The sequence below is a fragment of the Styela clava genome, chromosome 10, assembly GCF_964204865.1.
Source record: "Styela clava chromosome 10, kaStyClav1.hap1.2, whole genome shotgun sequence".
Classification (NCBI taxonomy): Eukaryota; Metazoa; Chordata; class Ascidiacea; order Stolidobranchia; family Styelidae; genus Styela; species Styela clava.
The window spans coordinates 3,715,903-3,743,085 of NC_135259.1; the positions used below are offsets into that span (position 1 = coordinate 3,715,903).

Sequence of the window (27,183 nt, forward strand, 5' to 3'; positions counted from 1 at the left end):
TAATGATACAAACTCTAACCTATGGGGTAATTCTACCAACTATATTCTATATATTCCAGTATGGCGCTACTGGTGTGACATTCTGAGATGACAAACTACGCTTTTACTAAATTTAGTCTTCGTAACTGACTTATGTCGAAGGAGAAATGACGACCTATCTTTACAGAAAACCTAATAAGACTTCCCCTTCAGTAATTAGCTTTACAGAAAGCAGGACACCCGCTGCTAAGTGATTTCGGTACAATAGAAATGAAGACTGATTTTGGTTTAACGACTGACGTCGGGATTGAGCGAGGTATTGTTCCTTATGACTAACAGAGACGCTTCGCCACCCCTTGGTGAAACTGGTCGTTCCTTGTCAAAAAATAATGGAGTTGAACTCTAATTATCAAGACCAAATAAACAACTATAATTAGAAAATATTAAATGTGATTGTTGCAATTAAATTTACGATGTTTGCTGTCCCAGTTTTGCTACTTTGGATTTGCGAGACGCTTAATAAATTGATTTTTAAATGAGCAAAATCTTTATATCATACATGACTGAGCCATGCGTCGATTGCTTGATTTATATTAGTAAACTGTCTGTTTTTTAACTTGTTGTTTATGTAAACTAAATAACTGCTAAACAATGCTTTACAAACAATTGAAATTGGATGCTTCACTAAATAAACGACACTGCGGCATAGTTTTGTAGCTAAATATAAACTGAGACCCGAACTGCACCAGGTTTGTCTTATTTTTACCCTGTATATATATATATATATATATGTAGGCCAGGGTGGTCCAAACCCAGGCCCAGGGGCCACATCTGGCCCGCTGCCCCATAATCTGTAGCCCGCGTCGCTTCTACGAGAGGGTAAACAAAAATCGCATTTGGTTTTGTTTCGTCATAAAAATCTTTTGACATATTGTTACATCACAAATGTCACTGAATTGACTATTGTTATGGCTAGCTAAGGCAATTAGCGAAGTTAAATAATGAGCTTGGCTAGTCTAAGTTGTTAACTGGCTCTCTATATTTTTGGTCGGGAATATATGCTAACAAAATAGGCACTTAAAATCGAATGAGGAATCCATAAGCCTATATATCTTGGCTATGCCCGGTAGCTCAATATTAATGTGATGGCCGAACAATATAAATCTTACCTGGTGTTTTATTTTGCAACCAGCCTACACAGTATTACAAAAAATGCTGCCTATATGTCAGGAAATTTAGTAATTATTCTCCTGCATCTCAAATTTGATAAAACTCGGTAATCAGTCAACCCGCAGTTATTTTGTAAACGTGAGTTTGAAAAGAAAGCTGACCAATTTGAACAGATTTTTGACTGTACATGGGAGGAAAAATACCACAATGCTTGCTTAATATATTTGCAAGTTGTTTTGGTGACAATCTAAAGCGGCAATTTCTCCTTATGGGACTTTCTCCGTTATGAAGAATTTGAAATCTGACACTACATTTAGATATAGTAAGATTTTTGCATGTTTTAGTGAGTTTTTTTGGTGTTTTTTTTATGTTTTAGCTTGATAAATGACAAATAATGATCAATGTGTTTGGACAATAAAAGTGTTTGCTGTGTACTGCACTGTTAATCTATTCTTGGCACTATTGTGGCCCGCGAACAATAAAAAAATATTAGTGTGGCCCGCGAGGCCGACAAGCTTGGACCACCACCCTGATATAGGCGATCATCAACATCTGCCATCTATACTCTATGTCTATAGTACGAAGTTACTGCTCGTGTCGAGGATTCGCATCTTGTACATTTACTGGAAACTAAGTTTCTCTTCTTAGGCTTGCTGTTATTGGACACGTCAGTGTACATAACGATCGTTTCAATAGTATGTTGTTGTTCTTGTTATTTTTCTCCTTCGTCATGATAAAATCGCTTTTCTCTTCGAAAACTGGACCAATTGCTTTGAAATTTTCAGTATTTAAAGATTGATTTTTTTTGTTGGAAGCTCATTACTTTTATTTAGTCCTAAATTTTCTATGAATCCTATGAGATCTGATATTTCATTCAAAATTTCGCGGTATCACTTTTTAATCGTGGGAACATGGATTTTAATCCGCCAAGCGTGACGACCGATTCCGAAAATTCTCGCTACTCAAAATTCGGAAGTTTTTTGAGGTTACCGGTACGGGCAATGCTAAAGGTAAGGTAAACTGCTGCAGTACTGCTTCGCTTGGTGTCAATATAGCTGTGAGCTGGGGTATGTGCCGTGACGTGTCAATATATTTGAGCATAGCTCTCTTGTTGTAAACATTGGATTGCCTTCGCACATAATAGACCAATTTTAATTAATTAAAAATTGAAGAAATGAGTCTCTAAGACTATTAAATTTACTTTTATTCATGTTGTTTCTGAGCCGAACGGGTGCCACATTTCTTCCCAATTTTGTTGTTTTTATATTTCGCGGGCATATTTTCCTGCGGCACTGTAGTGACAATATTGAGTATTTAACCTCCGATTCCCTATATTTGAGCATTGCTCTCTTGTGTGATTGATAAATTATTATATTCGGTCGCACGCGGTGCACTTTGCACACATTTTTTTGGGCGTCAGGGCATTGTACGTATACATCATGAGTTCTAAATTCAAATTTAATATTTACTGTATCTAATACCACTGTATCTATTACAATTTTCTGGATTTACAAATAGTCAGTCGGTTGTTCTATAAAACTTGTCGTCAGAACCAGCCTTATCAGAATTCTTCCACCGCATTGGACACGAAGTTGAAATATATTTTGCAAAAGTGTTGTTGTTGTTGTTGTTCCCATATAGGGTGCGGCACGTGATATCTCCGGATTCACCGAGGAGTCAATGCTGTTACGTTTGAGTTCATACACTCTCGCTCCAGGCAAAAAGTTATAGGCGAAAACCCATTCTTGGAATTGTCAAGTTTACTGTTTATCACACAAATAGAAGTACCTTAAATCGGAATTATAGTAACATATTTGAAACAAATATGATGGAAATTACTTAGAAACGAAAAGGTCCCTCATACAAAATCAAACAACAATTAAACGGTAAAAAGGACAGAAAGATTTAAAAGGCTATAGAAGTCAAATTAGTACTGCCCAACCAGTTTAACGCCAGACGATACTATGAATGAGAAAATGTAAATTCACCCTATAGTGAAATGCAGTTTTACTCCGTGATGCATTCATGAAACCTCGCCGATAGAAATGTCGAAAGTTTGCAACTGACGAGCAATAAATAGCGTAACTTGCAGCACAAAATTTAACGAATATTATATTCTATGCGATATACTTGAAATGCAATTGGGAGTATTGGGTGCTAGCAATATAAAATTACAAATTTCATCAAACGTCATATATTCTTTGTAGTGACAATCAATATCAAATCGGATTTTTCGAAATAGACACTTCTGAAATCGAATATAATCTTTTCTATATAGATTGATGAACAATTTTTGTGTCGACTAATGAGAAAAGAAAATTAAAGAATATTTTTTCATATTTTTATTTTGATAAACAGCGTGGACGTGATAAGATGGGAGTAATATTGGTGGTACGTTCCCAAGAGATTGACGCAATCAAAATGATATCGAACTAACTATATGTACATCTATACGGAGAGGGAAAAGTTTTAACACCGTAGAAATATGTGGCCAGCCCCCCAGAATTCTTATAGTTGTGATACACATTTTGGTGTGGTAAGTAACGGAACGTGAATCATCTAAAAAGGAACCGCAATGAGACGTGTTTGCATGAAATATTTGACCCTGAAGGCAGTTATTCATATTAAGCAAATAGTTAAATAAGATGCAATTTCTTTCCAAATCAATAATTGTTTTAGCTCTTTCTCAACGTCACAACAATTCGAAGTACTCTTTTCCTAATCATCGATCTTTTTAATGAAGATTTCGTTTCATATCGTCTCATTGAGGTAACTCCAGAGGTTATCGCAGAGAAGTAATACAACATCCCTATCTAGGTGAAAGAAAATTATCACAGTAACACATAACAAAATATTTGCAAATATGTTTTAGAAATGTGGCTTTATATTAATCATGATAGAAAAGAGAACATGTTTGTTAATTAATGAAGCAAGCATTCTACAAATTTCAAAACACGTAATCATGGAATAGCTGCATGTTTTGTGCGTGAACTTATAGGTTTCTTTGTTCATTCAAATTTATGAAGACTGATTAATCAGTATTGTTGTTCACAAAGTAAACTATTCATGCATCAAAATTTTAAAGTCGATGCATTTTCGATGAATACACCCGCCACCAACGCGATACATTTGAGACGAGGCCACGTTTTGTTTTCCTTTCACTCCATAAATATGAACATGGTCTAAGTACGATTCAAATATCACGAATAACAGCGATAGTATTGAATAAATATTTCTCCACACTGTACGCCTTGTTACAGTAGCTGTAAACAATGTCACACATTGGGCAAAGAGGGTGTCAACTGATCAGCTGCAGTAGTCATGTCTGAATTGGAACTTATTGTGTCGCATTAAAGGGAGAATCGCAGAGGCAAAGTACTGCAGCTGCGGGTGTTTCTAAAATGGATGTGACGTATTATTGAGTTACATTCTCATGGGAAAACAGAGCGAAGTGATGTGAAACGTAACATGATGACTTTTCATTAGTAATCATGCTGTCAGACTTGATGGGAAGACTGTCTAAAATGCGGGCTGGAATAAAAAAAAATATATAGAGATTCACTGTTTTGAGTTTATGGCACAGCCGGAAGTTACGTAACATTTGAAACTATTTATAAGGGTACACCAAAAAATAGTTGCTACAGAGTTCCAGGGGTAGCAGTATTCAGTATTTGAAAACGATAAGAATGATAAGAATATATATATAATATACCAAGAATAAATATATTTATAAAATTTGGGAATACGAGGTCTCAAAATTACAAATGGAAGTTTTTCTATGGTGCATTTCAGTTTAGTAAATATCTGTAGGGGGAATTGACAGATAATTTAGTGGTAACATACACTTTGTTTTCATTGTTAGCTCAACGATTTCAATATTTTATTGTTTGGTCAAATACCATATTAAAGAGATTACAAAGTTGTGCTATTGTCGTGTTATAGCATGGTCCTCCAGTAGAAAATTGGAATCATCGGCTATCGATATTTTTTTGGAACGTAAAATGTGAGTTTTGTCAGATTATACGAAATTCAGTAGGCGAGCCTGAGATGAATATTGAATATTTAAGTTTGAATACGGGGGAAAATGGGATGAAAAAATATCGAATTTTCAAACGGCATCGAAGATGCTCTGGAAACTGTCGACTCAGAATTCCGACTTTTTGGGAGGTTGAAATTGCGACAATAGACGAGTTCAACGCTCGAGGAGTCGTTTTCTCTCCATTACCGACTGAAATAAAACAAAGAACGTTAGGTGATTGGTTCTTTGAGTAAAAAAACATTCCTCGCTATTCACTAATTTTCCCGCGAATTCGCTTTTTGGTCCTAATCGATATAATTCAGATTAGTTGATCGCGTAATATAATTTTCCTACTAAAGCTCCCACCTATAATGTCCTACATTTCCATCATTCCGAATTAATTCAACAACTGAGTCAGATGATTTAGCGGAATTTGTATGGTGCATGGATAAAAACAATTAACTATATTGACTAGGTTGGAATAAAAATCGAATAACTGATTTTGTTTGTAACAAACCGCAAAAGTATTCCACGTACGAGATTAGAGGCTAAATCGATTTTAGAAATTGATTTGCGTCCTCATTCTTCTCATACCGCTTTCGTGCTAACGCAAATTTGTCCGGTGTGTAAATTCTGTATACAGTTAGTGCATAGATCGTAATGCGCAAATACGCAAGAATGGCAAATAAGATTTGATTAAAAGATGCCTTCTGCTTCATTCATCGCAGGGCCAAAAACTGGAAGCCAATACTAGTAGAAACTTGCAGGTTTTAGTTACATTGTTATGGTACGATTGCTCTGTCAAGAGAATACGCAGAACACCTTACATATTATCCCAATATTCTTTACTCTCTTTTTGAGTAATATCCTCACTATTCTACCAAGTTTTTATTTATTTTCATGAGGTGGGTGGTTTGTCAAAATACCGTCATGTATAGGTATGGTGGTATGTTCTCTTAAATATGCATGTATGTATATTTGTCTCAGAATGCAACGCCATGTGCATATTAAATAAACAGTGAAGCAGTCGAAACATACATGTTGTCGGTCTATAACACACATATTTATGTGGCATGTAATCCTCACTGGCAGATGGCAGCAATATACACGACTAAATCGCGATAGCACTCAAAGTATTTCACCAACCACATTCAAAATACCAATTGGATCCAATCAATAATGTGCGCATTTGGTGATAAGTTGCGTAACCTAATTGAAAATTCGTCAGCCAACCCATGCGCGTAAATAACCTGTCAATAAAATCTGGATTATTTGTTTTTTTGAGTAAGCCATTTAGATGAGCTGATCATCGTATTCTCTGTAACGCCGTAACAAAGTTTTACGGATTTTTCAATTTCTTTGCTTCTAAATTGCGTATCGATTCACATCAGCGATACTATAGGATTGAAAACAAAATTAAGTTTTGGTGAATTTACAAGAATCGTGAATAAACATATTTTGAACTGGAGTCTATTCAACTATATATAAATAAGAACCGAATAGTCATTGACATTACAACTTATTTCCAATTTCCATTTCTGTGCAGTTTATCTTAATTCTAGTATTACTTTTTAATACACACACATTTTTAAGTGTTCTACGGGATATCGTTTCTTGATTTGTTAAGCGAGTTTAAAATGGTCCAAACTATGGACACACAATTACTTCTTCCTGCTTCCTCGTGGGAAGATGACAATAGACATACCATGTTGTCACGATCACCAAGCAACAAACCTTCAATCGTCCTTGACGATGGAAAATGCGTGATGCAAGCCATGAATAACGCTGTTGCTTATCGAAAGGTATGTGGATAATACAAATCAATATTAGGCGAAAATGAGTGGAACTTTCGTCAGATAATTTAAACAATCTGACTTTTGTGATCAAATATAGGGTTCAGATCATATTAGGATGTTTTCACTCTGAAATACATGGCAGTAAATGATAGCTCACATAAAGGCTCTAAAAAAATTGTTTGATTATTCATCGGGTCGATGAGCTTAGACACTCTTGAGTAAAATTTCGTTGGCGATAAAGTACCGATGTGTGAGGTTATTTAGAATTATTTATCATCAAACTAAACTGATTACGGTGACACTCTCGAGATTTTACAGACATCTTCCATTTATTGTAATTGCCATGCTAAATTTAAACAAACGTTTCAGAAAAAGATAACATTTTCTGTATTTCTCGCATACATCAATTTAAATTCTATCAAATTTTTATTTGGTCCATATTGTCTGAAATAGTAGGCTACGTGTTTAGATCAACATATTTCCAAAGTAGCCAATACCAGATTAAGTGATATACTCTCGAGTGTAAGTAACTTTTTTGAATACGATACTTTTTAGCAGTATGACACTAAGTATGTTGGTGGTAAATTTTAAACAGTTTCCGTTGCCTGGATTTGGGAGAAACCCGTTTAAACCACGAACCTTCAGTGGCGTGTTATACTGTAACAGGGAAGGATAGACAGCGAACGCATTATATTTTTCAGATATGTGTTTTAATTTTTAATCTCTTTCATTTTACAGACTGATTGTGAATCGATTGATGAAATATTGAAATATTGCGGCAGTAACCCATCATCGCCTGTCGGTGTGTCAACACCTCGATTAGGAGTGCGAGCTTTGCAATTGGGAGGTGGACTGAACGTTCCTGGTGCTGCTGGAAATGTTCCTTATATGCCGCCTCTTAGATCACCAAGGTTGATATACAGCGAAAAATCTCCAGACAAGGAAGCTGAACAAAACCGATTCAAATTTCCCGCAAAAGCTGGTTCTGAAAAGCGACGCAGACCAAAGAGACGATCACAGCGAACGAATACAACACCCATTTTAGGAAGAGCTGCTAAAAATTGTTTTCTGTTGGGAGCTTTCAATAAAGATTACAGCGTTGAAAGCGTTTCTACTGCGCTTTTGCAAGACGATCAGGAAAGTAGTGAAATGTTCATGTCAACATACACAGTAGTGATCTTAGGAGAGTTGAGTGTAGGAAAGTCTGCATTGTGCAGAAAGTTTTTCCGCTCTGGCATAAAGGCAGACGCTGAAAACAATAAATCAAAGAGAAATGGCGGAACAGTGCCTCAGTACGACGAAGATGAAGATGACGATGAATTTATGGATTCATATATGGAAGAAACACAAGACGATGCAACACCACGATCTGATAGTCGTGAGTTTAAAAAAACATTCATATTTTCGACTAACTATTTTCCATGTTCTTATGCTCTCAGCCATATTACGCTAAAATATCCAGGCTAATTTAATATATATTTCGAACAGAAACCTCTGTATAATATATATTTGTCTGATACCCGATAAATAACAATATCATTGTAAATTTCGATTCTTAATGTAGTGGTTTCAATTGTCAAAAGAGACAATCGACGTGAAGTTAAAAAGATGAATCACATATTTACTTTCAACGGGTTCCTTTCTATATATATATCCATTCGTCATGTTATGATTAGGCACTTTGTATTTGTACATCTTTCGATACCTCTTTTAATTTTCGCATACTCCGATTGATACTGGATTTGTCGATTGATGGTAATGAGAACTAGTTACTAATGCGTTAGCTGGTGGTGTCTTTCAACTTCATTACTGCCAAGAACTGGTCGTGATATCAGTTTCAGAAAATTTATTTGTGGCATTGGTTACACAGATTAATATTATATGTCCTTGGATGTGATTTGACAAAAATAAAATAAAACAAATTGTGAAGTTCGAATAGTACCCGAATATACAGACTAGAAGCGTCTGTTAAAAGCTACATGCAGTATAATGAACTCTGTATGTCGACTAATCAAGTTTATCGTAATTACAAAGGAATATAGATGAACCTTGGCGTAAAACCCAACAGCTACCCTCTACGGAAAATGTCATACTGGTGGGACATTGGTAACTTTAATCCATCTTTATTTAGAACTGTAATCTATTCCAAGATGAAACCATTTACTACCATATATATTTTAATTTGAAAATATTGATATTTTAGATCATATATATGAAAGGCCTGTAACAGTCGATGGTCAGTGTACAAGGATACGGATTTTGGACATAAACGCCGAGGTAATAATCAATCAGAATTGATTAGATATATTAATCCATTCCATTGGTGGATAGGCAGTGATGGGTTACAATTTCGCTGATCAACAATTATCCTAAAACATGTAGCAAAATCCCGTACTTCACCACTCAAAATCCGACAAAACGCCAAATTATTCTTATGCCTTCCCACGACCAACTCTCCAGTTCAATTTTCACTTTCGCACCAAACCTTGTCTGGCCATGCATAATGCATAAGGTATTCATCGTTTTGTTCGTAATACATTGTAATTTTATTGAATAAGCCAGAAGAAATAATAAACAGAATTATGATCGAACGTTTCTATCTCATGGGAGTATTTAATTAAATATGTTTACGTGTGTACTGCTGCTAAAACTTCAGCAATATAAGCTGATATTTTCTTGCAATTGCATTGTTCTGGCAGACTACCCAATTTAAAATTTAAAATGTTCAATATCATTCTGCTTCATAACAAACAAATAGAATTGAAATAAATCTTTCGTTTGCTCAGCCGCCTATATTTAGTTGTTTTACATGTGAAGTACATGTATTGAAATGTTCATATATGGGTGCTCCCGTAGTATTCGTACCAAGATGGCGCACAACCTGAACACAGTATGTGTACCAGGTTAGGGTTAGCAGGTTGTGCGCCATCTTGGTACGAATACAACGGGAGCGCCTATATATGGTCACACATAAGCAAAAATTTGAACTACATTTCTTATTACTTTTACTCTACTCACTTGTCTTGAAATTCAATCATGTACTGCATGTAATTCCTTTGTGTATTCCCCTGTTGAAGACAGTAATCTGATAGACCAAGAGGCGATAACCGGATTAGGGGAAAAGGCAGCTGACCGACCGTGAAAACACCGGGTCAAATCATCCCACTCCTTCTATCTCGTAAGGTTTAGTTAATTAAAAGTCTATATATAGTGAAATGAATGTGAGCCAATTGTAATGTATACGATGGTACCAGAATGTCAAATTTTATACCAACTTAAAATAAATGTCTCAGAGAACCTAATTTACATACATCACTTACTTTTATGGATTTAGATTTGCAAAAAGTATTGTGTCGTTCTAACGACCAATAAAGCATTTGCTTGTCAATCTATAGAACTAATCTAGTGATCTATTTTACTATTTCTTATTTTGTTGTAATGAGCTCGAATTGTTTGGCTTTACAGAAACACAGAATGGAATGCGAAGATGTTGGAGATTTCGAACCTTATTTACACACTGGAGATGCCTACATTTTGGCGTACGCAGTAACAGGTAACATTTACAAGAAACTGATATTCGCACTTTTGTAAAAAAAATTACGGATATCGGTGAAAGGAAGGTATACTAAAACGCTTTTCTCTACAAAAGCGTTTTTTCTTGTATAGACCGCAAATAATTGGACGTGAAGTGTACATATCCATCGGTTCGTTTACTATGTTGTTGTTGTTTTTATTCTGGTGTGTTTTCTTCTTCTTATCGTTGTGAAAAAAAAATCGCTTTCCTGCTTAATTATCGGCTTTGAAATTTTATGGTTAAAAAACTATAGTGGATTAGTGGTTACAGATTGTAGTTTTTGCTAGAAGGCTATTACTTTTATTTATTCCAAAAATTTCTGTTGGCTCTATGGAATTCGTTTTTGTGTGCCACGACGTCATCAAATATTGCGCATTTCGTGGCGGTTCCGTGCTCGCGTAAACTTCTTTCTATGACCACCGCACGCACAGTAAATTATATGAAGTGCTGTATCTCCTCCAATTATTTTGATCGTTGTGGAGTAAGCACGTTTAATTTTCAGTTTATTTGACATTGTCATAATTTCTGAATTCTTATTTTTTAGATAAAGGGACATTTAAAACAGTTTCCCAAATCTTATCTCGCATGTCACAATTTCATGCTGAAAGAATGTCTTCTCTGCCAGTGATAATTGCCGGTAACAAATGTGATTTAGTGCGCAGAAGACAAGTCGCCACAACAGGTATGTTATATTGCTCTGATATTTAAATTCTACCAAAAACGCATTGACTGTAAAATAGTACACACAATAAACTAGTTTATTCAATGTCGTCGAGTGAGTGAATTGGCACGCGCGGGGTCAGAGGTCACAACACTATATGGTGATGATAAATATAAACATAATTCATTTATCTTGATATTGAGAGATGTTTTTCGTGCATATTTAATCCAAAAATATCACATAGAGATGATTTGTAAAAGCCACATCGTAAGCATACAGCAATACGCAAGCCGCAAACTTAGTATATATTGAATGATTGTAAACCAGCGAAATACCACATGAAACGATAGTGCTTTGCGGGTAACTATAGCAATACTTGTGATATCACCAGACGTCTTATATAGCTTACCCATTTTCTTGTAATCCTGCCATCATATTTGTTACAAGAATGTACAAGTTATCATTGATATTTTTAACAGATGGCGTAAGGCTTGCTGCAAGGCACGGAGCCAAGTTTATTGAAACGTCGGCATCACTGAATCAAAACGTTTCAAAGCTATTTGAAGGAGTTATTCAACAAATTCGTTTGCGTCAGTGTACTGGCGAAGACGGCGAAGAAGAAGTTCCATTGACAGACATGAGGTGAGCCAGCTAATATAATTACATCTTTGACGGTTCACACCTCTTATATATCAACATAATGAAGGATCTTCAGATACAAACCATGGCTGCGATACGTCTTGCTGATATTTTCTGGATAACACTAGATTAGGAATTTAAAATTCGTAGAAAGTTTACTTTGTAGTTGAGATATCTAAACCTGTGTTACACTACTTTTCCTGCAATCAATATAAAATAATCGCCAGATACCGTTCTTTTTCATTTCAGTGCAAAGAAACCACTATCCCACTCGCTGAGTGACGACAGCGAACGTCAGAGACGATGTACGCCACCAACAATGGCATCTCTCGGATTACCTGGTGGCGTCGCCAGTGGAACACAGACTCGCCGCAAATCTTTAGACGCACTGCGCAATAGTCGACTTGACTTTTCAGCGTCATCCGCTCAACCGGAAACCAGTGGTTTATCTACTGGAGCTTCGAACGAAACATCAGGTTATACGAAGCGACTAAGTCGATGCTTATCAAAAATCTTACATCGCAGAGATAAAGGCGAAAAAGCTCGTAAAAGCAAATCATGCCAGGACCTGTCAGTGCTATAAATTGTTTTACCAATTTATTAAATGTTGTTTCATTTTGATGATTTTTTATGAGATTCAACTACTACTTTTGTAGTTGGTCATGGAAGTTTCCCATAGCTAGCCGGGCATAGCTATATTGAGTGTCAAGTACCATTTCACGAACGAACTGGTTTTCCACCTACATCCTAACTTGTTCATATTATCTATTTTCTCGTTCTTGAATCAAATAGAAATTGATTTCAGTATATATTAGGTCCAATTAAATAATGTAGTTCTTTGTGATGCATTTCACACATTTTTCCCAACAATGCAGCAGTCGCTTGGATATAAGTTAAGTTGGAATGCTGCTGAATTTTGAGTATGACTACCTAATTTCGAATTACTCAGGAAAACGGTGTGGTAAAGGTTTGAATAACAAACTGAGTAACCCAGTGATAGATCTTTCGCTTAAGACTGCAACTGTGCCACCGCAACCTAATATGATTTTAGTTAGTTTTTATTTTGCATTCGTTGCCGAAAGATCACATATTCAAATATCTACCCTGATGATTCATGGTTAGTTTAATTGCGGGACAAAAATAAAACTCCATATAAAATGAAATGCATATTATAGGGACATTTGTATATATTATTACCGACACCTGTACATACTGGGATAACCAAATGTTTAATCTTAGCACATTTCTATTTGATAATTTTTTCTGTATATAAAATTGTCTACCAACGTACCATAAAACCAATAAAACTTGACCCGAATTGGTATGTGTTCTTTTTGCAATTCAACTACTTTCCGGGGCAGATATTATTAGTTTTCGCGAAACCCAATATTGAATATGTGGAAGTATCTATTGCTTACTACTCGAATATCTAAAAACTGTGGTCGTGCACCCTATTGTTAAGCTGGTTGCCTTACAAGAAAGCTATTGCCTCAAATGCTGTAGAAAGCACAAAATTGTTAAGTATATACTATTTTCTCACTGAGTAAATTTTACATCGCATGGACAATAACTGGTTTAGTTACGCTGAAAATAGGGTAATTTCATTCGAACGTAGGCTCTTTGGCAGTAGTCACAAGACATATGTGTCTATATATTTGGGCTCGATTCCCATTTCTGTGTTAGACCTGGTACTAGCTGAATAAAATAAACCATACATGAATACAATTAACCACTTTTAGTAACATGATTTGAATGGACGCAAAAAGTAAACAAACCGAATGTACAATCAAAGTATGTGATTCGTACGCTTAATTTAAAGATGCGTCGTAATTGATTTCTTTCGTTCTCGATTATTAATCCCATCACTCACTCCGCTAACGCTGACTGAGAAGATTATCTCACAACGCACCATACTAATCATAATCTAATATCTCACTAAGTATAATAACTTTGTTAAATTGACCCAGGTCGTATGTGACGCTAATTGATCTATTGTCGCTCACAATTAATTTATTCAAATAAATAATTTGTTTGTGCTAAACTGATACGGTGGTATCCTGTGGCTGTTCACCTTATTCGACAAATTGAGGAAAAGCAATATTGTTTATTTCACTGGTCTTAGAGATATATTTGTTATCATACCCGATTTTCGGGCATCGCTTGGTAATTTTTCGACTACCACATTAGGGACAAAATTTTCAGCAATGACAAATTTTCATTCTTCTTGCTCGTCGCAATGAACAGCCTTACAAAATTGCATCGCTCAAATTATAGTTCTTGGTGTTTAAGTTGATTTAAAACTGCACTCGATAATGAGCTCTTCTTTCAATTTAAAAAGAATATTGTGTAACAGCATTTTTACAGTTATTTTTGACATTCAAATTTACATCATTTAATTACTTCAACAGTGTTTGATATAAAGAAAGTGCACAAACGTGAACATTACAAAAGTTTTTATCATTTATATAAATATTCACTTATTGAAGATCGTCATGATAATGGAATGAAATAAAATCATCTATTTATACAAAGGCTTTTATTATAAAACAGCAAACAGCTATTGCTTTTTCCTCGTGGTGACAGTAGTGAGCCAGTTTCGTAGAGAAGTTTCACAGTATCAAGACCGCTGAAGCGACTTGACATCCTCTAACTCTCGGACTTCGACAAAAACGACAAACCTCTGAAGATTGAAAAATAACAAATTATTCCAGCATTTCGAAATTTTAATATCACTACTGAAATTCACTGGTTAAATTGAACAATATTTTGGAATAACGATACATTTTATGCTAGAGTGCAGAGATGGCGAACCACTGACCCGTTGATCACAAAGTGCTGGTGACCCGCCAAGGTACGAATTAATGAAAGAAGCATACAACCATCACTTGATGAAGATTGATATTAAAACCGTATTTTTTAAAATTCAATCTAACAATAAGATAATTACTTTATTATACCGATATTGATGCGCTACAATGTCTGTGACATAACAATTTGTTGTGGGAATAGTTTTTTGTCCAAATCGCCATTTGCATAGCCTCTCTAGCATATTAGGCTGGTCTATTTGACAACAGGTTTGATTGATAGGGTGGCTGCACAGGACGAGCAAGTGCAATGCCTATGTAAAGATTTGTTCTTCAAAACGTGTACCACGGTGTTAGTGTTAAAAGTATAGCAGAAGCAGAACTAAGGAAGAAAAACGGCGAGACATATGCGAACCAGGATGGTAGTGACTTCAATGCCGCTAAAACTGATCAAAAATTACTATTGTTTCAGAGTGATATTCCTTTCCAAACTCTTATGCAACCACGAAAAGATTTGCCATAGCAGTGAAACGTATTTGGGTAATTCATATATGCATGCGAAGTCATGTTTTCGTACACAATTTACATAAAAGCGAGTACCTGATATCGCATCAGTCATTATATGAATGCTGCATGTTTAAATCTCTCTTAAATCTCTAAACAAGACCATCTCCAGGGTTATAAGACTCACGAGGAAGATACGCCATAAAGTTTCCAATTTACTATATATCTATGACTCACAGTCTTTTTTCCACAAGAAAAATACAATTTTTGACCCATTTCTTCAAAAAGATTCGCCATCCCTGCTATAGTGTATCCAATTGATTAAATTTTACACTAATTTTATAGAATTATAAAATTTCTAACCTGGTCGTGACACATTGTCACAGTTTCTGACATATCTCTTTCGCAACACATTATATCTGCAATATTTAGTGCAGTCGACAACAACAACCTTGTGATTTTTAGGTTTGCTGGGTGATGCTTGGTCGTGCAAGTTTTGTGATATTTTCCCTTTAAAATAAAAATTTTTTTTATTGAAAATATCACACAGGGGTGTGTATACATTTGCATGTAGACATTCGGCCGTTTAATATTATAACATTTTTAATATGTTATGTATTAACACTTTTATATATTTTGGAATGTTCAACAATCGTTTTGCAGAAGAATAAAATGAATGGTCGCAAAGTTTGAAGCGCGATTGAAAAAATTATATTAAAATGAATACCTTTTTGTACAACTTCGCTAGCAGCGATTGTAATCAGTACGGCAATGCATACAAGAAATAAGGTCTTCATATTTTCTTAAAAATTGCGTAAAGAGCTACTTTCAAACGTTTCTTCAAAATTCTTCGTTCGATTACTGATCTTTCTGTTTGGCGATTTCGACAACAGATTACGCTTTTATATAATTTCTCAATTACAAAATTGGATCACCATTCCCGCAGTAGACGGTATCTTCTAAACAAATATGTAACTCGCTTTTAATGGATATCATAGTTGCTCCGTGATTCGAACCAGACAGTAGGAGTTAATACTTTGAGAGAAATGAATTTCGTTTTCGACCTTCGGGCTACTTTCGTGTAGTGATAATTCAGGTTGTAATAGTTATATCTGACTGACAAAACGAAGTTTTTATAAAATATAACCCACAAGGTAATCCGACTTTGCGGCCAACAAATGTAATACTTTTCGTATAACCAAAAAAGGTAATGGTAATACATTACCTCATATATATATGCTTTATTTGTTCATTAAATTGAGAAAATAGATTAGTAAAAAAATAGGTTTTTGAGATACTAAGAAATATGATTTCATACACCTATATTTATCTACTTAACTAAGTCTAGAATATATTATTAAATTTGATGCGGTCATTTTTATGAGCGTCAAGAATTGTAGCCTACAAAATTTATGGGTTTATTTGAGGGGTATCTGACCTCAGTCTTCCACTTGAAGAAAGACAATTTTTATTAAAATTATTTTATTGTCGAACAACAATTGTGATATTTCGCTGCCCCAATACTTCAGTCGGCATTAGGTTTATGTTTTGCCGAATTACGTCACATTTTGTTGCTTATTTGTGGCTAATCCTCATTGAGTCACTATTATAATCGTCACAAAGTTTATACAGATGAACACTTTTCTTATTTACTTTTGTGTAAAATATAATTCAAACAACAAATGTTTTTGTATGAATGCATTATGACAGCGGTTTCCAAACTATGGGTTGCGACCCACTGGTGGGTCGCAAAAAGAATCTTAGTGGGTCGTGAAAAGATGTAGAAAGCTTTGATTAATTATACTGGTAATTATACTGATCGGTGGCGACTCAAATACGTAAACCTTGAAAAAAACCAAAAGAAATTAAATTGAATTTAAATTCTAGTCTGTGAAAGTTTTCTTTTTAGGATCTTTTTAGGACCATGTGGTTTTTTTACGCATAGCAGTTTTGTACACTGTGCAGCACTTGTTACCGTGTTTCCCCGAAATTTAGACAGGTTTAGATTTATTTTCTTTTGAAGAATAACACTATGTTTTTTTTTGTTTTGGAAGAGGTCTTTTGTGTTCATTTATCAAAAATATATTTACATTGTAGAAAATCACAAGATTTTTTAATGAACATTATATAAAAACCGACATTCATTGTTTTTATTTGTATTTCTTATACAAAAATCAAGTGACAAATATCAAAATCGTGATTGTGACATCACACAATCTTGAATAGTGGTGTAATCTTCACCTTACCTCACGTCATTGAACCATTCCTCTCCCACACATTTTAAATTTATTTCAGGGTAGGGTTTAATTAAAATCATTTTTAAAATTCAAATTAGGTTTTAGTTCCAGGCCAAGTCTTATTTTCGAGAAAACACGGTAGTTGTGCGATGATCAGCCATTGCTGTGTTCTGTAGTATGTCATAAAAAGTTAAGTGGGTCGCCATAAGCTGTGGTAATAAATAGTGGGTCCCAACTCTAAAAAGTTTGGGAACCACTGCACTATGGTGTACGATTTCTTATAATTTCACTATATTACAATTTCATAGGTGGTATTATGAGCATTGCACATTTAATGAAATACCCGTAATAGCACTTAAGAACTGCTTGAAATTGTTTTTGTAAATATTCTACTAAACTATATATGTGCAAATATTCTGGTTTGAACAAGTCAATTCTGGTTTTAACAACACATTGTGCTCTATATTCGGACATTTCTGTGGCCAATCGAAAAACGACTGGCTCACTTACTATACAGTGCTTAAAATTGTTGTCGACATCTGATAAAATTGTTTCAGTTCTTAAACCGATTCACACTAGATGGCGTGAGATATACACAATTAATGAATGTATTGTTAAAGACAAATAATTCTAACAATTTCTTCGCATTAAGGTTGATCAAATTTGAACCCCTTTAATTTCAAGTAGCTTTTTTACCATATTTCATAATTTATGAATTTTATCATCTTCAGCATTTGAATACGTTTGACTAGGTTCTAATTTACCCAATGATATTCTTTCAAAATCTTTAGATTCTCCTTAGTCAGTCTTCAGTATATATTTAAGTCATTGAAAAAAAATCAAACAAAATAATATATTGCTTTATATCTGAGAACATAACAATATATATATATATATATATATATATCTTATTTCAATTTTGTTATGAGTAGTTTGTAAAATAATACGTTGGATATCGATATTCATTTTAAATGACACTTCTATACTATACTTTTTTACTATGAAATCTTTGGATAGTCTTCAGGTCCACAAATAGTCAAAATTCTGGTATAACACATTCATAGAATGCTTAAACTTTTATTGCTATTGACATTAATCATGATTTAAAAGCTATATAAAGCAATATAATGAACAATCAAATAATAATTTGCATAATACTTGATACAAGGCAAAAATCGCCATTGCATCAATGAAAAAATCTTTACAGATTTGTAGGTGTATCGAACAGCAACCGATGGCATGAGTGACGTCATTGCCTTTGGCATTGTTCGCAAATCCTTTAAGACACACGCAAATCTCTAATGAATGCATTGCCCTGTACATATTTATTTCGCCTGAAAACACCTTATTACGTTGAGCCTTCTGGTATACTCACGAAATCCCCTGGTTAGTTTAAGAGGGATTTGTAAAATATAATGTTATTCGTAGCCCCACAACATTTTCTGAAGTATTTCAGTTGAAAGTATCCGTGCTAGAATTATACCGTTGAAATATTTCAATTCACATTCTTCTGAATTCAACCACAACATCATTTAGTTACACAAATGAAAATTGCTAAATCTCCGACAATCTTGATTCTGTCAATTTATCAACAAATCACACTGTAAAATAATTTCACTTTCAATTGTTTGGAAACGTTTCATCAAAATTTTCCTTTGAGCCACTGTTAATTTGCCTAATGTTATATTTTACTTTTCTAGTGAAAAATCCATACGACTGAACGTGTCTTGTCGAAATTATTTATTCTTCGTTGATGGTTTCATATATAAACCGCAGGCAGTCAAGGTATTTCGAGACGTTTTGCTGTTTTGAATTTGTAAAATTTTCTAACAGATAAGATATTTATCATTTTTTCATTAAGATATGAAACTAATACCTAACTCATGTATAAGATTACGTGATACGTGAGAGAGTAATAGTTTTCTGTAATGGATTTGGTTTAAAGCCTGTCGTGTCGAATTCATATAACACTGTTGAAGAAGTCAGTAATTTTTCTGTTGCGTTTCGATCATTGGCATACAGTTACAATCTTGGTACTTTAAATCATCGTCTAACTCATTCAGACGGAACAAAAATCGAGACAAAAAATCTGAATTTACTGATATGCTAAGTGAAAGTAGTAGGTAAAAATACTAGTTTATTATATAATGACTGATCGTCCAATTAGAGTGAATGGCAGTGCAAAGTTATTGAAATTCGTTATCACAGACTCGTATTTTCAAGCCCAAACTATCTACTCAAATAGACCTGCGCGGTCTGTGAGGACAAATTAATTGAAAAACTGAGTATCTGAACCGCTTTGAACCAGCATTCAAATAATGAGTGGTTCGTCGAAAATGGATGTATCAATGTTTTAAATTTATTGCAAAAGGTGATTTCCTATTTCGTAGTTAAGAAAGGCTACCGCTAACGAGAAATGACCATTTAAATGTCGTGTGTTGGCTATTGCTCAAATCTGCATTTGACTATATAGTCAGATACATTAATTTGTCAGTATACTTTATTATTCGAAAATAATTAGTTTAGTTATTCCATGTTTTCTCAGTTTGACGTGACCGGATGTAACTTGTATTTCGATTTACTGAATACCGTTTTTAACGATTTAGAAATGTAAAAAATGTTACCATATCATCAGTATATACGAACAAGAACCATGGATGGTAATACAATCAAACTTGATAGGTACCAAAATTAATCAGTCACTGATTTTATAGTCTTTAACAAGCCCCTGTAGATCAGATAGACATTTTAAATTCATCGACTTTAGCACAATTTCCAGGAAAAAAAGTTTCGTAATTAGATTTTGTTAATTTTTGACGCGCTATCATTAGGTAGTCTACAGCGTAATATTACAAATTCTTTTGACGCGATTTACATAGCTTTGATTGTAATGACTTCTAGTAATTATTACCTTATAATTTCAATATTTTGTTGGTGGGCACGAACGAGATTATTCACTGGCTAATTTTAGTCGGGGATAAGAAAGCCCCAACAATGTGATCGTAGTTCTAAAACCGGGAAACAAAACCTTGAAACAAATTAAAGCATAAAAATATATTTTATGTTTATCTCTAAACAACGCTTATTTTGAAAGTTATATTGATTAAGAATAGCATAACTTTGTGCTTGTTGTTATTATTTAATCTTATCTAAATGTTCACACCGCAAAACATTACGTGACTGCAAATGCGAATTGAAGATCTGCATCTGAAATTTTATGTCAAAACAGACTGAAAAGATATAATCTCTATTATTAAGTACTTTGAAACGCTATTGAAATAGAAATATAGAAGTGTTACGTGACTGTCAACAGATACCGTGCTATTTTGGCAGGTAATATTGATTGTAAAGCCACTCTTGTACAACTCATAACACACAAAATATAATGCCGCCAAATTTTTCATCATGTTATTCTGGTGGCTTGATGGCCAACTAGCCGTACTTAAAGAGAATTGATAGCGAGTAACATCAACAATTCACAGCTCGGTTTACCGTTAAAACACCACTTTTTTACAATGAAGTCCAGTTTATTCCCTTTTCTCCATACCGGGGATATCACAATCAAATGTTTGAACCAACATTCCGCATGGCTGGTCAGTGCTAAGAACTATCATAAAGGGAAATTTCATAGGAATGCAATACTGGCGTAGATAACATAATACCATGTACAATACAAAATAAAACAATTACAGCTTCTGTTGTAAAATTCCCCATTTGCTGCATCATTTAGGAAATTTGATTCCCTAAGCAAGAACTCACCACTTCAGAGCGATCAAACTATTTTGTGTATATATAAAAAAAGTTGTTAGCAATTTTTACAACGGAAGCTAATCATTATTATGCACCCACTATGCTACGCGAAATATCATAATTTTTTTTATAGTTTAATGGATAAATGTACGGTTCAAATTTTCCAATATTGTTCTACTTACGATTGCAATTTTATTTTATATATGAAAGAAACAGAAACATTACCTCGAAACTTCACGACTCCCTTTCATTTGGTAATTTCAGAATATCTCATATCAGTTGCATGGAATGCTAATGAAACAACAAATGTGCTTATTACATTGATATTTTTATCATAATTACAAAATGTATTATTATGCAGCAGCGAATATATATTTGATAAGTATGTTTGTGGTTGTTTTGAGATTATTTGCAATGTAACAATTATCTTAACCACGATCTATGGTCTGTCAATATTTGATATTCTGTATAATAAGTCCATTAATTTCAGAATGATGAAAAACATAAAGAATCTAAATTCAAGCTTCTTCTATATTGGGTTAATAAGTTTTCATACAATCGCAGCATTTACGAACAATTAATGAGTAATTTTAGGAATTTTATGTTGGGGCATATAATTCAACTCATATCATATGGAAAAAATGAAACAACATAACTCATTTACCATATAGGTGGATTTTTACGTTGCAAAATGTCCATTCATTGAATATGTAATAGGCAAGTTTGTGTTATGTGATATTACAAACTGTTATATATAAAATATATATCTTCCACTACTTTTTTACTAATATTTTCAACGATGTGTGAATAGTTTCAAAAGTATTTCAATAATATTTACCGTCACATGTTTACCGAAAATCTAGATCAGTGTAGATGATAACTTCAGATAAACGTCACATTATTCAATTTATGCAACAATAAAAATTTTTTATGATATTTTTTATCGTGAAATAAAATTAATATTCACACATAAAAGAAATTAAATATAGATCGGCGCTAGAAGATAATAACGCAGATATTGTGTGGTACTTTAAAGAATGTAGTATGTCTAAGTATATTGAATAATCTACATACCAAAGACTTACATAATTTCAAATCCTTAAATCTAGAAATTATAAGTTCAAAGTGATGAAATTGTTACTGATTTTAAAAATGAAATAAATATATCAAATACATGTCAAAAATCAGAAGAATTTTGAAAATTTTCATCCGGAATCATTTTTAACATAAATTGTATTAGGATTGTATTAGATCTTTGCATTTTTAGCTAATTCCTTGACATCTAACTGAATACCGAGTTGGACAAAAGTTGGGCCAATGATTCTTCCAAATTTTCTTTATTGCCTGCTTCGTTTGCGTGACATCCTGACACTAAAACCTTTCACATCGTCATATATTATAAATCACATCGTCAATGCAAGAAAATGAAGTTTAATGTACATCAAAATATATATACAAATATATGAAACATGTTTGCATCTTGTTATATACAGTGGAAACAAAATAGAACTCTGCATTTTTTTCTGTAAAATGAAGCAAATGAACATATTCTTTAGCTGATGTTTATATTAAAACGAACAGAAATATTTAAAAATGACTTTCAGACATAAAGTGAATTGAAGAGATGTTTAATTAAAAATAAGAATTTAATTCTTCAATATTGGTTCAGCGATTTTAATAAAAATCATAATAAATCGCAATTTCAAATCATAAGTATATTTGACACAATAGAAGAAATTAAACGTCATCACAAATAAATCACGTTCAAATAGTTTTTGTGATCGTCGTAACTATTGGAATTTTTTCGGAAAGATTTCTTTTTTGTTTCATCCAACAAGCGATCCTCCCTTGCAAACGTGTTTGCGACAACTGTAGCAGAAGCTGATTTTTTCTTTAAAATCTTTGAGACCTGAAAAAAATATATATAATTATAACATAGATCGTTTGGAAAATCTCGCTTTCAAAAATTAATTTTCAAGGTGATTTATAGTTTAATGATACAATACAATCAGCTTAAAAAGTTATTTAATTTTATAGCTTTTTTTAATTTTTTGACATATATATCCAAATTACTCTCACAAATTGTAACTTTTATATGGAAAATTTTTTATAACCAATAAAGAATACTATTCACCGACCTTTCACAAACTTCAATTTCTTCACAGCTTTTGAACAACTCATTTTATAATCAGTTTTGTTTTTGCTCAATTTGCAGGCGTTTTTCCAATTTCCACAACTAGTTGCAAATTTCGAAAATTTTGCTTGCTTTTGATTGGTCATGGCCGTTGTTTCAATATTGTTTGTCCCCGTTCCGTTTACCGTGCTGCTCTCAAGCTCATTTGACAAGGTAGCCGCTGAACCTGAACAAAATGTAAATAAACATTTTATTAAAATATTTATTTGATAATTTATAAGATAAATTAAAAAAAGTTTGACCATTACATTAAAGCCGATTTGAATTTATTTTAAAACATTTTCATTTAAATTTAAAAAATGCAAAAGAACAGACTTACCGGTGTAGGACATAGCAGCAATGCAAGCAAGCACAAGACTGACGGTCATCATGTTTGAAAAACTTGACATTTTCTCCACTTGAAATTGAAACAAATCGTTTTTGTAACTAAATTATTTTATTCCACTAGAAAAATATTAATATTTTAAATTTCTTAGCAACTTTTCACCGCTCAACTTCAACCGCTTCAATTCAGCGATATTATGATTTGTTCCAAAATTTTGCAACATATTATTGTAGGAATAATATTTTTCTGTCTGAAAAGTGTATCTGTAATAAATTATTGTAGGCTAAATTGAGTCGGTTGTACTTGGCAAAAATTCAGTTGACTTTAGTCGCTTGATGACAGACGCTGCTTGCAGACTGTTGCTGTTGAATGATTTCATTCTCTCTTATATAAACTTTGGGAAAGCGTTTTCTCTCAAATTCACGGGGAAGTTTTTTACGTAACCGGAAACAAGTGCAGTTAACAACTGCTTTCGGTTTCGGAGGGTATTCCTCATGTTATTCTTATACTAAAAAGCCGTGTGTTTTTGACAAACGTTATGTTACTCAAATTTTACCATACATTACCAAGTGTTGTTATTTGCAAAGCAGTTCAAGGAATTTACTAAAAATAAACTTGTGATTGCCTAATATGGCGCATATCACACGATATGTAGGGAACTATATGGATACAACATATTGTTTCATTTTGCAAAATTTGAATTTTTCAGCTTAATTGCAAATTTGACCAAGTTTTTAAAGATGTCTCCATATTGAACTATATTTAATAACTTGAACTTGAGTATTATTTGGGTATGTAAATTTTTAACTCAAGTTATCGTTTATCTAAAATTGTTTATTGTTGTAAATTGTTAACGTAAACGTAATCAACTCTTTATTTGTCTGAACATTTATAAATGCGTGTTTTGGATATATATTCAACCCTTCTATACTTTATGGTGCTGAATAATTTAGCGGTTTATTATCGTACAAATTTGTTATATATATTTACATAGACTTACAACGTAACATATAAACGCGTTTTCTTGTCATATCGCCGTTGAATTTATTAAAACCCAACAAAACCAAGTCCCAAAACTCCAGAATAAAATGTTATCTATCTCGCTTTATAGTCTTATCGGTAACAAATCTCGTTTACTACAAATTTGAATGACTATTAATAGCTTTATTATTATATACATCTGTAGTAAACTTATTTGACCGAATGCTTATTTTTGGCGCAATGCCTATTAAGATCAACAAATTGTAATTTTTTGAATTCTATAGACCACGTTTATGCAAATTAATCTTGCACACGGTTTTATTCTGTTTAACATTATACAATATCGTTTTTGCCATACCTTGCTGTGGCAAAAAATATTGGTATATTAGAATCATAACAGTTGCAAACATTAAAACCCAGAACTGGGATGAATGATGGAATAACTTTGTATAATTTCAGTTTTAGTAAGGATTATTAAAATACTAATTGGCATACTTACATTGACATTGTGATATTTATATATCATATGTTGTAAAGTTTGTTTGACAAATTAAAAAGTTCAAGTATAGATTGCTATCTTGAATCATTGTTGTCATATTTTTTTGCATCTAGTCTTGAAAGCATTCGTCTAAAAACGCTTCGACATTATGATGGCACTATATTATATGACATGATTGAAGCACTTTTACATCCAGCAAGGCCAAGAAAGGAGTAAGCGAGTGTTTAAACTCTCCCTAGGTTCTCCACCTTGTAGAAGTGCTTTATTTAACGGGAAATATGAGAATAAAATTTGGTAACGAAAAATCTATTTGAAATCAGTTTCGGCAGCTTTTATTTAATTTACCTGATTTATTTGAAAGTACTAGCGTACACTATTTCTTACAACCTATACATATCCCATAAACCAAAGAATATCCCAGGGGTAATCGAAACAGTTTTTTATTGTTGAATCCCCGTGATATCCAGGTATACAAATCTCTCGTCTGCAGTAGAAAAGTACCTTGTGCGGATTACTTCATGTGGTATATACCACATAGAAAAAACTTGTTGTTTAAAGTTCCTAAGGATTTGGGGGCGTTCACTTGGGGCCTTTAATCCCACGCTTGAACCTAAATAAAATGTGGGGAGTTTTCTGAAGGAATTTATTCTCAATGATAAGTCAAAAAAATGCTTCGAAAAGCGTGTAGTAATGATGTTCGTGAATTAGACACACAATTTAAACTTATCAAGTACAAATGCAAATGATAATTAATACATGCTATTCGAAGACGAAATATTTCGGTCATGGCATGTCCCGTTCATTGACGAAATTTAACTATTTTGTCCAGAACAAAACTTATCTTGCCGTTATAAAAAAAAGCCAAACGTTTATATAAACATTACACAAATAGAAAGTTTGAAATGAATTTTGACGTATGTGTTTACATTTTACAATGCATACCATGGGGATATTCAGAGGTTTATTTAGTTAGCATGTAGTTTTTCACCTACTTCAATATTTGAATTGGTGTATTTCAGGTCAACCCCAGTACTGAGATCTTTGTAGGCATATTCAAGTATTGCTGTAATACTGCAATAACTGTCAGATGTTACGCAAACCAAAACCAGTCAAATTTTTCCAAACTCAGCAGATGTGAATTATATTGCAACTTATTATTAAAAATAACTTTCACAGCATTGCGTTCCATGACACTCAGCTATCTCACGACTTGTTTTTAACATGTAATTACGCATTCCATGAGGCAATAAAAATATCACTCATCAGGATGCGCGTATGTGCGATAGAATTTGATATAAATATAGTAAGCAAATACATAAGGATGAAAACTTGCATTACCTTTCATGGTTAAATATTTATATAACTATATAAGTTGTCGTCAATTCTCCTTTGCCAAGCAATTATTATTTTCAATATATTCAAATTAGGTTGAAGTCAAATTTGATATTTATTATACGATTTTGCACGTCAATATTGAAATCGGTCAAATTTAATTGTTTCAATTAACACCGAAATGAACAATTCAGCCAATATTACAATTTGAAAAGATTTTTTAACAGTCATTACGAATTTATAGTATGAATAAAATAAATTATTTATGGTATTGAGTATTTATATATCATTTTAAATGTTCAGAGAAGAAAAATAGTAAGTTACGCCATTATTAATGAAGTGCGCAGTTTCAACAGTTTTTGCCAGACTTTATGGGGTAAACTTTACCTGGGACGAGAAAAAAAATAATTCCGCGTGGATGGAAATTGTTGAAGCGAAACATGACATTTTTAAACGACTTCGCATCAGTAAGAATAAGGCCATAATTGCTATTTACATTCCATTATTATGTCCTATGGGTTGAATTATCAACCATCTATATATCTTGCAGTTTAACATCTAAACAGTCTCATTCTAAATTTCAATTTTTTGGGAAAATGCCAATTTGAATTAAACCATAGATTGAAAACACATTTCCCATCGGAATTTACGTGAAAACCAAAAACATTTGTTTGCCTCAATGGTTTCATGCGATATTCATGGTTTCTATAGCTCTTATGT

At 33.3% G+C, this 27,183-nt stretch overlaps 2 protein-coding genes across 2 annotated transcripts; one reads left to right on the forward strand and one right to left on the reverse strand.

Annotated features, from left to right (window-relative positions):
* Positions 1-6,717: 6,717 nt before the first annotated feature.
* Positions 6,718-13,159, forward strand: LOC120337957 (uncharacterized). The gene is made up of 7 exons (XM_039405866.2): positions 6,718-6,969; positions 7,702-8,341; positions 9,167-9,240; positions 10,429-10,516; positions 11,082-11,219; positions 11,678-11,840; positions 12,087-13,159. Exons 1-7 carry the CDS (start codon positions 6,805-6,807, stop codon positions 12,418-12,420), a joined length of 1,602 nt encoding a protein of 533 aa, XP_039261800.1. The 5' UTR covers positions 6,718-6,804; the 3' UTR covers positions 12,421-13,159.
* A 9,388-nt stretch (positions 13,160-22,547) lies between these two features.
* LOC120338174 (uncharacterized) lies at positions 22,548-23,938 on the reverse strand. Its single transcript, XM_039406115.2, has 3 exons — positions 23,646-23,938; positions 23,271-23,492; positions 22,548-23,041 (listed from the first exon to the last, which is right to left on the reverse strand). The coding sequence occupies exons 1-3, from the start codon at positions 23,713-23,715 to the stop codon at positions 22,959-22,961; spliced, it is 375 nt and encodes a 124-aa protein (XP_039262049.2). The 5' UTR covers positions 23,716-23,938; the 3' UTR covers positions 22,548-22,958.
* Positions 23,939-27,183: the final 3,245 nt, after the last annotated feature.